At 40.5% G+C, this 12,989-nt stretch overlaps 1 protein-coding gene across 2 annotated transcripts in view; it reads right to left on the bottom strand.

The window, feature by feature from the left end:
- adamts17 (ADAM metallopeptidase with thrombospondin type 1 motif, 17) overlaps positions 1-12,989 on the bottom strand; it is a 104,353-nt gene that overhangs the window by 88,459 nt on the left and 2,905 nt on the right. For both annotated transcript variants that reach the window (XM_020631453.3, XM_065953191.1), the window contains exon 3: positions 4,127-4,298. In XM_020631453.3, the coding sequence (XP_020487109.1) occupies positions 4,127-4,298 (172 nt within the window). The remainder of the gene's footprint in view (positions 1-4,126; positions 4,299-12,989) is intronic.

Genomic DNA, 12,989 nt, shown 5'->3' with positions numbered 1-12,989 from the left:
AAACTCTCAGTTCAACCAAGTCCACAAACAAAAATGTAACAATTTACAATAGCGTCAATAACAAAATGCGTGAAAAGTTTTTTTTGTTTTTTTTATCTTACTATGCGTGTTTCTTCTTAGTGGGACTTCTGGCATTCCTTGCCTTGAACAATCCTCTTCAAATCTGGCTTGTATTCCGTTGTGGCCACTCGAAGCAATTCTTTCACATGTGTGTCTGTCAGAACAGATCGATGTTTTGATTTCACGTGTTTCAGGGTAGAAAACAGACTCGCAGACGTATGTTGACCCAAACATTGACAGTAGCTTGAGCGCAGCCCGTTTGACATTGGGGTATTTTTCCATTGGCACACTCTTCCAGAACTCAATGGTCCCTTCACTTAGAACAGGTTTCAGTTGGTCCTCCTCACAAAGATCGATCATCTCCAACTCGGCCGCTGCCTCGTCTGTGACTAGCAGGGCTTTCAAACAGTCCGTCTCTGCATTAAACGGGTCGACGAGGAACGTAATCTTTCAGCTGTAGATCACGGAACCGGGTCACAAAGCTTTCGTGAAGGTTTTCAACCAGTGTTGCATATCTGGCTGTTTGCTTTTTCAGGGCGGCGCTGGTGGCTTGCCCGCTTGCTTTTAGCAGTGTGCGAAAATGCGTTAATTCTCCCTTTTGAATATGTGTCTTGAACAGCTTCAGTTTGTTGACAAACGCAAACACACTTTGCACCAGGTCAGGCAGCATTTTTAACTTACCCTACAGATCCAGGTTCAGTCTGTCCAGATGACACAGCATGTTGACCAAAAAGGCCAGATCCATAATCCACTTGGCGTCAGAAAGCTCGGGAAGTCCTTGTCCTTCTTCAATGAATAGTTTCACAGCATCCAAAAGCTCAAAGAAGCGAGAAAGCACCTTGCCTTTAGACAGCCACCTCACAGTGCAGTGCAGCGGCAGGTCACCTGGAAGCCCTTGGTCCAGTTGGGTGATGAGATTCTTGAATTGCCTGTGGTTAAGTGCGTGTGTGTGGATGTAGTTGATGATTTCCATCACAGGCTTCATGACGTGGTCTCATGCAGTGGAAATTCCAAAACTCGGGAAATGTGTTGTCAGCTTTGCACAGCCCCACAAGCCCGTTATACAGAGCGATTCAACTGCGGTGTTAATGTCCGATATTCTGTGTTCAACAGTGTGGCGGGACAGTTGGACGTCTGATATCATTCGTTTTAGTTTGTCGTTTTCTGGAGACAAGATTTCAACCACGTCACTGAGGCATTTTTTAATGAACTCCCCTTCATTGTATGGCTTTTTAGCTCGTGCTATGTTCCAAGCCAGTTGATACGATGCAAGCGTTACGATCTCTGAGTGCTTCGTAATTTTCTGGAACAACTGTGTCTGCTTTTCTGCCTGATTTTTCAAACTTGTTAACTTGTGCTTGCGAAGCTCAGTACCTTTTGGAAATTCCTGCTCGATGTTAGCATGGAGTGAGCTGAAGTGACGCTGAAGATTTGAAGCCTTGAAATGTGCTAATGACGCCTGGCATATAAGGCAGAATGGCTTGCCATTATGTTGAACGAAGAAATATAAACTCTCCCACTCTGTTAAAAACGTCCTGTGTTCATCTTCATATTTTCGTTTTGCTGTGCATTTTTTCCCTGTCATTTTCAGAGCGAACTTGGCTTGTTTCACACAAATTGTTTACTCAACAATAAGGCCCTCCCTCCCTCGAAGCTGATTGGTTCGCAGGCATTTTTGTGATTGGCTCGCAGGCTACATCAAAATTAGACATGTTGTCATGCCCTCATACTGACGGGCAAGGGCAATTTTTAACACAAACACAATGGATGGGCCTAACGTTACAACAACAAAAAAGAACACACAAAATTCTATATGAACTGAGGAGCCGCATGAGACTGGGCAAAGAGCAGCATGAGACTGGGCAAAGAGCAGCATGAGACTGGGCAAAGAGCAGCATGAGACTGGGCAAAGAGCAGCATGAGACTGGGCAAAGAGCAGCATGAGACTGGGCAAAGAGCAGCATGAGACTGGGCAAAGAGCAGCATGAGACTGGGGGTTGGCCAGGCCTGAACTAAATCATTGAACTGAACTACACTTCTATTTGTTCCTGTTCATATGACTGAATTTCAGTCGGACTAACATGTTTACTTGTATTTTTTTAGTCACACTCACACAATAACAGGACTGCGCTTCTTCCCTCCAGGTCTCATGATTCAATCTGTTATCCTAAAAACGATTCGCAGGCCTTCTCCGCTGTTTAATTACACATAAAGGGTCTAAATGATGCTGAAATAATAACAAAACAACACACCAATCCAGAGGAAAAGCTGATCGAGACAGCAAGTTGACCAGCATTCTATTTTACTGTCAGGTTCAAATGACTGTTTTTGTCAATGGAGTCTCACAGCTTTGAAGAGAGAGATACGTTACAGCTGTTTCAGGTCTGAAAAGAAAAGCTGTAATTTACTGTAGTCTGAGCATGAAAGTGATAAAAACAAGACAATTTGTTGGATTATGTTTGGCTGATCACAATGATTACGTTGCAGTCGTTACAGCTTGTTTCACAGCTGCTGACTGAAGCGATTCACTGCAGCAATTCTAAAACCCCAAGATATGTGGAAAAGGTGAAATTTGTTAAATATACATGTGTTTTGATCACAATATTCAAAAGCAGCACTCACTCATAATAACAAAAAACAGTTATCCTTTCAGCAGCCTTGGTAACAAAATATCATGGAAATGATATGTAATACATAAATGAACTTCACTTCTCGTCCTTGTCTGAATCAGCTCTTTATCTAAATGATTTCTGCCTCTAGGTGGATCCCAACCTAAAAGCAGCCCTCTGTGCTGCTTTGAAGACAAAATAAAATCTCTAATGTACATTTTTCTCGAACTTAAAAATTCCATAATCTTGTAAAAAAGAGACGCTAAGTGTTGGGAAAAATATGCTCAGCGTTGATGCTAAAGATCAGAGTGCCCTGGCTCTGTGTTTTCATGGTGTTAACAGCGAGCAGCTCGGCAGGTTCCAACAAGAACGCAGCAGAGAGGAGGTCCACATTAAATTAGGGAAACATCTGGATTCCTCACAGCCTCTCTGACAAACACAGTGGAGCTGAATGAACATCAAAGAGTGTCTGATAGCAGTAAATGCCGCTCTGATACTCATGATTTATCAGCTCTGCTTCCGCGGGGATGTTCGACCTGTCCTGTTTTCAGAGAGGCAGGATGTGTCTCTCTCTGCTGTGTGCTGCACTGACGAGGCATTTCAAAGATCGTCTGGGGTTTCTGAGGTGAGCCACTTTCTGCAAAATGACACCACACCCCTCCACTGAAATTTGACTATTAAGAATCAAAAATGTTCTGCCTCAAACACTGGAGCCCCTCCTGAATCAAACAAGTACTGTCGTTAAGAAAGTCGGAGATTCCATTTTCAGGAGCTTTTTGAGCTTAAAGTCATGATTGAAGAAGGTTAGCTTAAATCAAATTGAAAGAAAACGTGCATGGCAACAGCTAGCTGCTGATGAAACACTGTAATGAAACATTCTTAAAGAGCACAGCAAAGACAAACACAGCAGCAGTGAAGCTCTGTCTGTTGAGGTTGCCAACATTTTGGATACTTGTGGTCAAGTGGTTAGGGCGCGCTCCACCACGTACAGAGGCTGTAGACCTCACAGCGGGTGGCCCGGGGTAAAAATCCGACCTGTGGCTCCTATTCCGCATGTTATTCCCCACTCTTTCTCTGTCCCAGATTTCCAACTCTATTAAAATAATACATCTATTTCATAAAACAGGTCTGTAGGAGAGGAAAGCATCCATTTAAAAAAAGTCTTTATTACACAACATCATTGGCAATGATGTTTTTGTGCAATTTAGAAAGCCTGACCAAATGTTGGTCTTTAAAAACAAACTGTTACCTAGTACCTCTTTTTTTGTTGCTGTGGTATGAAACAGGTATCTATATAGTTTGATTTTCCCTAGAATTAAATGGAAGTTTAAAATCCTAGTATCTTGACAACCCTAATTTCAGTAAGTCTGACCACAGCTTCAAGGATCGATATTAGCGTGAGCACACTCCTGTATCCTGTTCATGTCATCCAGTCCAGCTCTCTGTGTGACTCTCACCTTGCACAGTCCCACAGTAGACGGGCTGCTCAGCATCTGGAGCAGAGCTGGTCTCTGCAGAGCGCCGCTGTCGCTGCAGCCGGTGTTTGTGTCCGGAGAACGACTGTGATGGGTCGTATTCACCCAGCGGCTGGATGAACAGGCTCTCCTCCCCGACCTGGATCAGTCCAGTCTGTGCACAAAAACAGAGACATGTATGAGATGAAACCATGAAGGGGATAACAAGTTGATACAGTACAAAGATATATGTTAAATGGATTGAGCTTAAATTGAATGTAACCTTTATAACACACAGGCCAATAGCAGCTCAGGACTCGAGCTGTGGGTGGAACGTCACTGTCTGCCTTTTTCTTGTTTCTCTACCTAACACCCCGGGGATTAGTGCCATAATAATAAGTATTAAGGACTGCAGAGACTTCTAGTAGTTAATTATATCTATGCAGTTTTAAATTAACATTGTCATTTTCACTGTTTGTTCAACATTTGCCTTTTTAACTTGCTATGGGGTGATTATAAATTTCCCCCAAGGGGATGAATAAAGTATCTATCTATTCACACCCATTCACACACTGATGGCTGCTATGTAAAGTGTCCATCAGAATTATTAACTAATCCATTCATACACATTTATACGACGCCAATAAAGCAGCGGGATCACTTTAGGTTAGGAGTCTTGCTTAAGGACACATCGGACATGCAGCTGCACGCTCAGCTTAAAAGTTCACTTCAAACAGATTTAAATTAATTAGTTCACAGTTCAGTATTTTACATTTTGAACATAATTCACAGTCCAAAAAAGGAACTAGTTAATGTTCATTAATTTGTTTTGTTTTGGAGTTTGTTTTTTTGGCTGCACCGAGCTACTCTTTTTCAGTTGTACTGAAGCCCTAAGAGGACATGCAGCCGTACGTTTTACTCTTCTTACGCCATACTCTGTTTTCCTGTAATGACGAGTACATGTTTGAAGACGGCTGCAAAAATCTCATTATCAGAGGAAAACAGAAGCAACAATAAAAACCTAAAATGTATGGATGCATGTCCTCCTAGAGCTTTGTACGGAAGAGTCACCATCCCTTATGGTAGTTATCAGCTGTCCATGTTTGTGCACCACCTGTAGCACCTGTCTGATCAGACATTGTTTCCTTCTCTCTATATCAGGGATGGGCAACTTCGGTCACAGCAAGGGCCACATTCATTTAATACTCAATACCACGGGGCCAAATTGTAGAATACAAAAACGATTACAGTCAATTATGTCTCAAATTTAACTCAACATATATCAGTGATCAAATATTATTATGGACATATTTCTGGTTTTCATGATTTCATGGCAGATTTTGTCACGTTTTCTTCATGTTTTCCAATTAATTGATATGTAGAAATTGACCTGAGGGCCACGTTGTCCACCCCTGCTCTAGATCCTTGCTTGTGTTGTTCTAACTGCGATGTGTGTCGCTTTGGACAATAGCGTCTGCTAAGTGAATTGTAGAATTGCAGTGATCATTCACTCGTTAGTTTTAACCAAATTAAAGATAAAAACTATATTTATGACAAACATATCTTGGTTTTATAAATACCACAAGGCCAAATGGGGTTTTCAATTCTCCTTACTTAAAAGGCTGTTTGCCATATTTGCCACATATTATCTTTACACAATAAACAATTGTATACAGAAGAAGGCAGGGAGGGGGGAGAGAATGAGAGGAAGATCACACAATAAGAAATATGATCCGTAACCAGACATTTTTAATTTATTAACATAGCGTATTTGAGGCCAATTTTTTTTATTCAAAAATAGAGTAGTAGGGACTCTAAGAGAGAGTCTTCGGGAGAGAGTCTCTCCGTCCAGACAAAGAAGATGCTAACTATAACCTGACTGAAGCTCTAACCACACAACTTCAAAGCTCTGAACTTTTCCTTTAAAGCTCTAACACCTCCTAAGGTCTGATGTGGTTTTATTCAGACATTTCATCTCATGTCTTTTCTTGGAATATCGTCTGATCTGACGGTTATCTTTTTAAGAGAATTTAGAGTATACAAAAATACAGACTCTTTTATCCATTAAAAAACTTCCACACACACAGGAAGTGGTAGCAGTTTGGGGTTTTTTTTGACCCGAAATAACATCAACAAAGGTCCCTCTCATGTTGCATGCAGACCCAACAAGCTCAGCCAATCAGAACAGCAGTTTGTAAAACATAGTAGTTCAATCTGTTGGTCCAACATGCCTCTTTATGGTTGTGAAGTTATTCCTTAAGTAATCTTTCCATTGCACAGGATATGATGTCTTTTATTTGATTGTAGTGGATTTGTCAAGAAATATTTTTTTGTCAAGAAAAATGCCGTCTCCATTACGTCACAGTAGTTACGAGCTCATTGTAGTGGCAGAAAAACAGTAGAATAAGTGGAGAGAAATCTGCACTGCTGCATCTCTGGTCATTTATTAAAAACCTCCTCAAACACCACCTGTTCACCAAAGCATTAAGCCTCATCTAACACTCCCCCCAGCTGATCACCCACTTCCTTTCTCCTTCATTTGTTTGTCTCTTGTTGCCTCCCATTACGCTGCTCAGAACAGGCTGTTTCTGTGTCTGTACCTTTAAATACAAATGAGCTGTGTCTGACCACGCCCCCTCTCTAGAAGGGGATGTGGCTCGGGCTTTCTTGCTCCATGTCCTATTGTTAATGGTGAAAAGGCAGACTCAGAGGGCAGAACAAACACCTAGCTGTGGGAGTGTCACCCACTTGGGGGAGGGGCTACTGCCCTTTGTGATGTCACAAAGGGAAAATATCCAAACAGCCTGTTTGAGCACACGTTTTCTGAAAAAGCGGAACAGGGAAAAGAAGGAGAGGATGGACTTTTTCTCATAATTGGGGATCAGTTGACATGCTAGTGATACATATTAGTGTTCGAATAACAAGGTTAAAATGTATTTAGCATAATATGTGACCTTTAAATAATTAAGAAAGAGTTACAGAGTTATTAAGAAAGATATACAACTGTAGTTGTCTGTCAGTATATAGTTGTTTGGCTTGTTTGTGAAAGACCACGTCTAGCTTTGCTGCGTTTAATGTCCTTGCTGCTGCCTAGGCAGTACGTTTGTCCTTAATACACAAAATATATTGTTGGACTCTGCCCAACAAACCTATCATCGATGTGTACAAACCCGAAAAAAAATTCTATATAGGGTTTAAAAATGTGTTAAACCTTAGCACGTTCTCCAGAATAAACTATTCCCCACCATTTTTACTCTGAACTTTGTTTGCTGCTTCCTGTTCGGTGGTGGAGAGAGGGCTCTTACTGGTTGTTGACAGTATTCACATCGTATAATGTCCATGTTTATTTTAGCTAAGTCTAGAAACATCTAATAATCTTACACATCTTGGATAGGGATGCACTGCTGTATAGGCTGAATGTCTGTGTCGGCCAATACTTGCCCTGTTTGTAAAACAGACACCGGTAATGTGCCACCCAACAATGTTAGTAGCAGATATGTGTCTGCGGTGTTGCAATTTACTGAGACTCAATCAATTTACTGTAATGCTTAATGTAATGTAAAGCTAGCAGGGGCGTGTCCAGAGGGCTAGCAGTGTGAGACTCTTACACTGTCTCAGAGAAGGATCATGCAGTTTGTGAGACATGTTCCTGTGACGTTTAACTTTGTCTGAGAACTTGTCAAACTTGTAGGAGAAATTAGTTTGGCATCAGTGAAATCATGTATTTTAGATGTGGTGATTGGTTCCTTTTGAAAGTTACATACGTTTAGCTGGTCACAGCCAACAACAAGCTTCTAAAATGTCTGGATTTCCAGAGCTTTTCAAAGTCTTAAACACTTGTGATGAGTTAACAGGCAGGGCCAGGTTGTCAAGAAAATCAAGGTAGTCTTAAACTTAAGCTTAAGGGAGAGTTTAAAAACGTTTCAAATCAGCTCATGTTGAAATAAGATCGAGTACACAGATACAACTCAGTGATCTCTCCAGATAGAGACACACTTCTGCTCTCACTCTTGCACAGACGTTAAGTCTCTACACACCAACAACAGCAGAGCAGTCACAGTGCAGTCACTATGAACAGAGCTGCTGTGACTACAGCTGTGTGGCATGTCACAGAATAGAGCAGCGACTCACTCAGTCTGCTCTCAGCTGAGCCCCAGAGCTTACAAATGGTGTTAGTGCAGCATGATGATGACTGGACAATGGACTGCATCTAGGGTTGCTAAGCATCCCGTATTAGCCGCGACATCCCATATTTTGAGTGGTACTCACCGGTACGTCCCTTTTATTGACGTTATTTCTCTGTAATCACTACATGACACTTTACTGATCAGATCTGAAACAGCCAGTAGCCCTTCAAACAATGCTCACATCCGTCAACTGACAAGTGTCAATTCCAATCACAGCCACACTCGTGTGCATCACATCAAGAGGGCTGCAGCAGTCAATCAATAACAATCAGTAGAAAAAGTTTTGGCAATGAATTTGATTATTATTTTGTTGCGGTGAGTTAAACGTCACTCGCAGTGATGTGGAGCCTTTAAAGTCACACTCAGACAGTTAAGCAGAGTGTTATAAAGACTTGGTCAGCTTCAGCCATGTTTAAATGTGATGTATGAATAAACTGTACATCATTTATCACACTGATGATCATGTTTTAATGATTAAGGAAAACTATCCGAAAAACTGTTCATTAAAGACCATTTTTAGACCAATTATAATTTTTCTTATTATTAGTATTATTTTTTCTTAATTTAATATTATTTTTTCTCTTTGTACCCTTTCTTTGGATATTTTATTTATTTTTATTTTATTTCATGTTGTATGTATGCAAGAGGAGCAATCGTGTGTGCTAGCGTGTGTGTGTGTGTGTGTCTGTGTGTGTGTTTGCGTGCACGTGTGTGTGTGTGTGTGTGTGTGTCTGTGTGTGTGTTTGCGTGTGTGTGTGTGTGTAAGGGGGTTATGCCTGTGCTCTGGCGCAACCCGGCATACTGATCCTCAGGGTTAGGGACAGCGTCTGTGACCGGGTTAGTGTTACAGGCTGCATCATGTGGAGATCAGTGTCACACATTCAAACTGAATAACCTGTGTTTGTGTTACGGCTTTTCCTACTCAATGTGTCACTGAGCATATCCTGCTTTCTTCCAATGAATGACAATTACAGGAGAGAAGGCAGGAGAGGACAAATCAGCACAAACACAAAAAGGTCAAAAAATCTGCTCTGGCCAGCAGCCAGGTGCAGATTTAGTCTGAGTTTAAAGGCACCTGTGTGTGTGTGTGTGTGTGTGTGTGTGTGTGTGTGTGTGTGTGTGTGTGTGTGTGTGTGTGTGTGTGTGTGTGTGTGTGTGTGTGTGTGTGTGTGTGTGTGTGTGTGTGCTTGTTCATTTGTTTGTGTGAAGTCTGGACAAATACAGACAGTCTTGTCGGAGCTAAGATGAAACACACCCTGACCACAGGTGTGTCAGGCAGAGTGACAAACAAATGTTAATCATAATGTTTAATACGTTTAATACAACAGTTACTTCTATGTCTAATATCAAAAAGCACAGAAACTTATTTTTAACCAAAAGCTGCAGTGAGAGAGCGCTGTCTAAATTAGAGCTCGCCCGATTAATCGGCCACCTGATAATGTGATAATATGACTTTCAGTATCGGCTAATTATATCGCAGGTATGTGCCGATATCACTAGATTTATTCACCAGTCAGACAGCATTTCATTTGAACTATATGGATTACAACAAGCATTTTCATTCTGAACATCTTGTCTTCATGTATCTTTTCCACAAGTATTTGATAACTGCATTTGAGGGATCAGCTCAAAAAATATGTGAATATATATCTTTATCATCAATCTCTATCGGCTAATATATCAGTATAGCGATATTGGCCCAAACCCTCCATATGGGTCGGGCCCTGACTCTAAATTGTACAAATAGGTTGGCAATAGGGGTGCAGAAATGCAAAATCGATTACTCTTCCCATTGTTAAAGCAAGTACTCGAGTAATCGTTTTATAGTTCTTTTTTTTCTGTGATTCTTTTCCCCCACGGGAGGCCCCGCCCCCAACTATGACATGATGCCGACTGTATCGATTGATTCATTTGAATCTATTGCATATTTTGTTTGTTTGGGACTTTTAGTTCATTGTGAATTCATAAAGGGGTAAATTAAAGGGATATTTTTGTTAGTGTAGCAGCGTACGGATCAATAACGAACGCGTTTCTGCACAGAGCCTTTATCAGCGCTTTGTTTGTCATCTGTTTTCTTTTTGCGCTCGTGCACCTGAAGTTTTATTTCTGTTTGAGTGTGCTCCTTTTTTTCTGTTTTGAATTAGGCCTATCCTAGAACCCACAATGCAACAAGAAACATTTACAAAAATGTGGACAACAAAACAATTATCGATTACATTTTTTTTGTAACCGATTATTATTTAATGAACGAGTACTCAGGGTTTGCACCCCTAGTTGGCAATATTTAAGTACCAAATTATTACTAACATATTTGTGCAATTTAGCGAGAGTGCAGTTTGCCTGCAGTTTTTGGTCATTAAAATGAGAAATTCCCATTAATGCAATGCAAAAAGACAAAGAATATAGTTACTCACATCTGAAGAAAATAAGAACTGAACAGGAGAGAAAAACCTTTAAAAATGACGCTGCTCAGTTTTACAGTGTAACATTTGCATGATGACTGCACATCATGTTATATTTCACACGGCTCATGAAGTTCTGCTACACTACAGCAGGGTAGCTGACTTTTATTACTTTGCATGATTAGTGCACATCATGTTTTAACGTACTTTTATTACACTGCATGTTTTCTCTTTTATGTGCAATAATTGAGTTCACGTTCAGAGCTGGCCTGTTTCTGCTGAAGAGCCTTCACTCCTACCTGAACACTCACTTTACATAAAAGACTTAACCAAATGCCTTGGCTAATGTGGCACTTCACTGCTCACAGTGGGGAAATTCATATTTTCTTTAACCCCCCTCCAGAGGGAGGTCAGGCTGTTACCGAACAGCAGAGCAGAGATGGAGAGAAGCTTTTTCTTTCACATGGATCATCTGTTTTCTTATCGCTCTCATTCAGCTGCTTTCAACTCTGTAAATCCAGTTCTAGTTTCCTGTATGGCATTTACATGAATAGAATAATCGTATAACACTCTGTCTGATAGCAACACGATCAGCTGTGCCGTACAGTCACAGCTGATAGGATGACATTGAAAGTGCCATCAGTGGACTGAGCTTGATCCATGATTTTTGTTTTGTGTTGAATGTGATTCTGCTTTTGATTATGGAATATCTATTCAAACGTTTCTAGCCTTTAAAGTTATGTTACTGTTGCATTTGTAGCCTGACATCAACTTTTAAAATTATGAGTCAAAAAAACAGATCTAAAGTTAGCAACAGCTCGCCTGCAGCTCCCCCAAAGGTCCACTGAAGAACAAAAGAAGAAAATTTGATCTTTAACTTGAAACTGCTTCACTTTTTAACCAGTGCTAATCTGTTTCTTTTGTTTGAGGTGAACACTTCCACAAACATGTTCAAAAATATATAATCTGGCTGCTCGTAAACTCTTGATAAATCCTGACATAAAACCAAGCTAGCAGCATAATGCAGTCGCTCTGACAGGTACAGAATGCTCACCTTCAGGTCAAACAGAGCCATGTCTTTGTGCCCACATATATCAGACTCATGAACAGCTGATCAAACTATTGATTTATTCTTACACCACTCTTTTTAAAGGAAGAATGTACGACATGTTAAACATAAATACAGAAGAAATCAAGTATGTCCTTTGTAAATGTCTCTCTGAGTCATGACAATGAGTGAGAAAATCAGTCAGTTATTCATGACCTATTCAACATGCTTTTAATACATCTCTCAAGGTAACTTTAATGTTTATTCTTTTTAACCCTAGAATGTGTAGCTTTATTTATTATTGCTAATCTGTCATGCATCATTTGTGATGGCTTACAAGTTTCACCCACTCAGCACTCTTTACATTGCACTTTGAATGATGAGTGCTATATATGTGTGTGTGTGTGTGTTTTCTTTAATGTCATACATGTGAACTGTGTGCACACTGATGCTTCTTTACACAGCTGAAGTTCCAAAGGGATAAATTCAGTTATTTGAACTGAATTGATGTTACGTAAAGGTTTTATATGTGATTTTTTTTGATCCAGTAGATGTCGCCCTTGAGCACCAGCATGAAACCAAAACAACTTGCGCTGCATTGTTGTGTTAGCATGCTAATGCTAGCGATCTTTATTATGCTCGTATCTTCACACTGCATGTAAATTTACCTGAAATGAGCGTGATCTAGAAACACAGTTAAGCAGTGAGTACAGTATGTTATTCTTCTTTTCTCTAGTCCCTCAATTAAACAACTTTTATACGTGAGGGGAGGAGTCAGCCGGCCGTCCAGGCGATGTAAACAAACTGAAGATAGGACTCTGAAAACTCTGAAAACATCACGAACAGTGGAACTCGGGTGTTACACCCATTGTAGACAGTCATGACTCACAGAGTTATTTTCAGAGGATGTACTTGATTTCTATTACATTTAAGTGTGAAAAATCACATATAAAGCCTTTAAGTGTTGACTGATGGAGAGCGGTAGAAACTCTGAACTGCTTATTAGAACATTTTTTAGTGGATTTAATCGTCAGATCTGTTTGTTTCAAACGAGAAGACCTCCGCAGAGGATTTCTGTTGAAACCTTGTTAACGTTGAACACTGAGGTTTAATTTTACGTCTCACTTTCTTAAGTTTTACAAAACAGTGAAGTGCAAAGATTTGACCGCTGAGATGTGAGTCGCACCCCCCTCTGAGTGTTCTCGACCAGTGGTTGGAAAATGTGGACT

The sequence above is a fragment of the Labrus bergylta genome, chromosome 3 (genome assembly GCF_963930695.1).
Source record: "Labrus bergylta chromosome 3, fLabBer1.1, whole genome shotgun sequence".
Taxonomy (NCBI): domain Eukaryota; kingdom Metazoa; phylum Chordata; class Actinopteri; order Labriformes; family Labridae; genus Labrus; species Labrus bergylta.
Note: the sequence above shows the minus strand (reverse complement) of the source record. Positions and strands in the feature narration are given on the sequence as shown.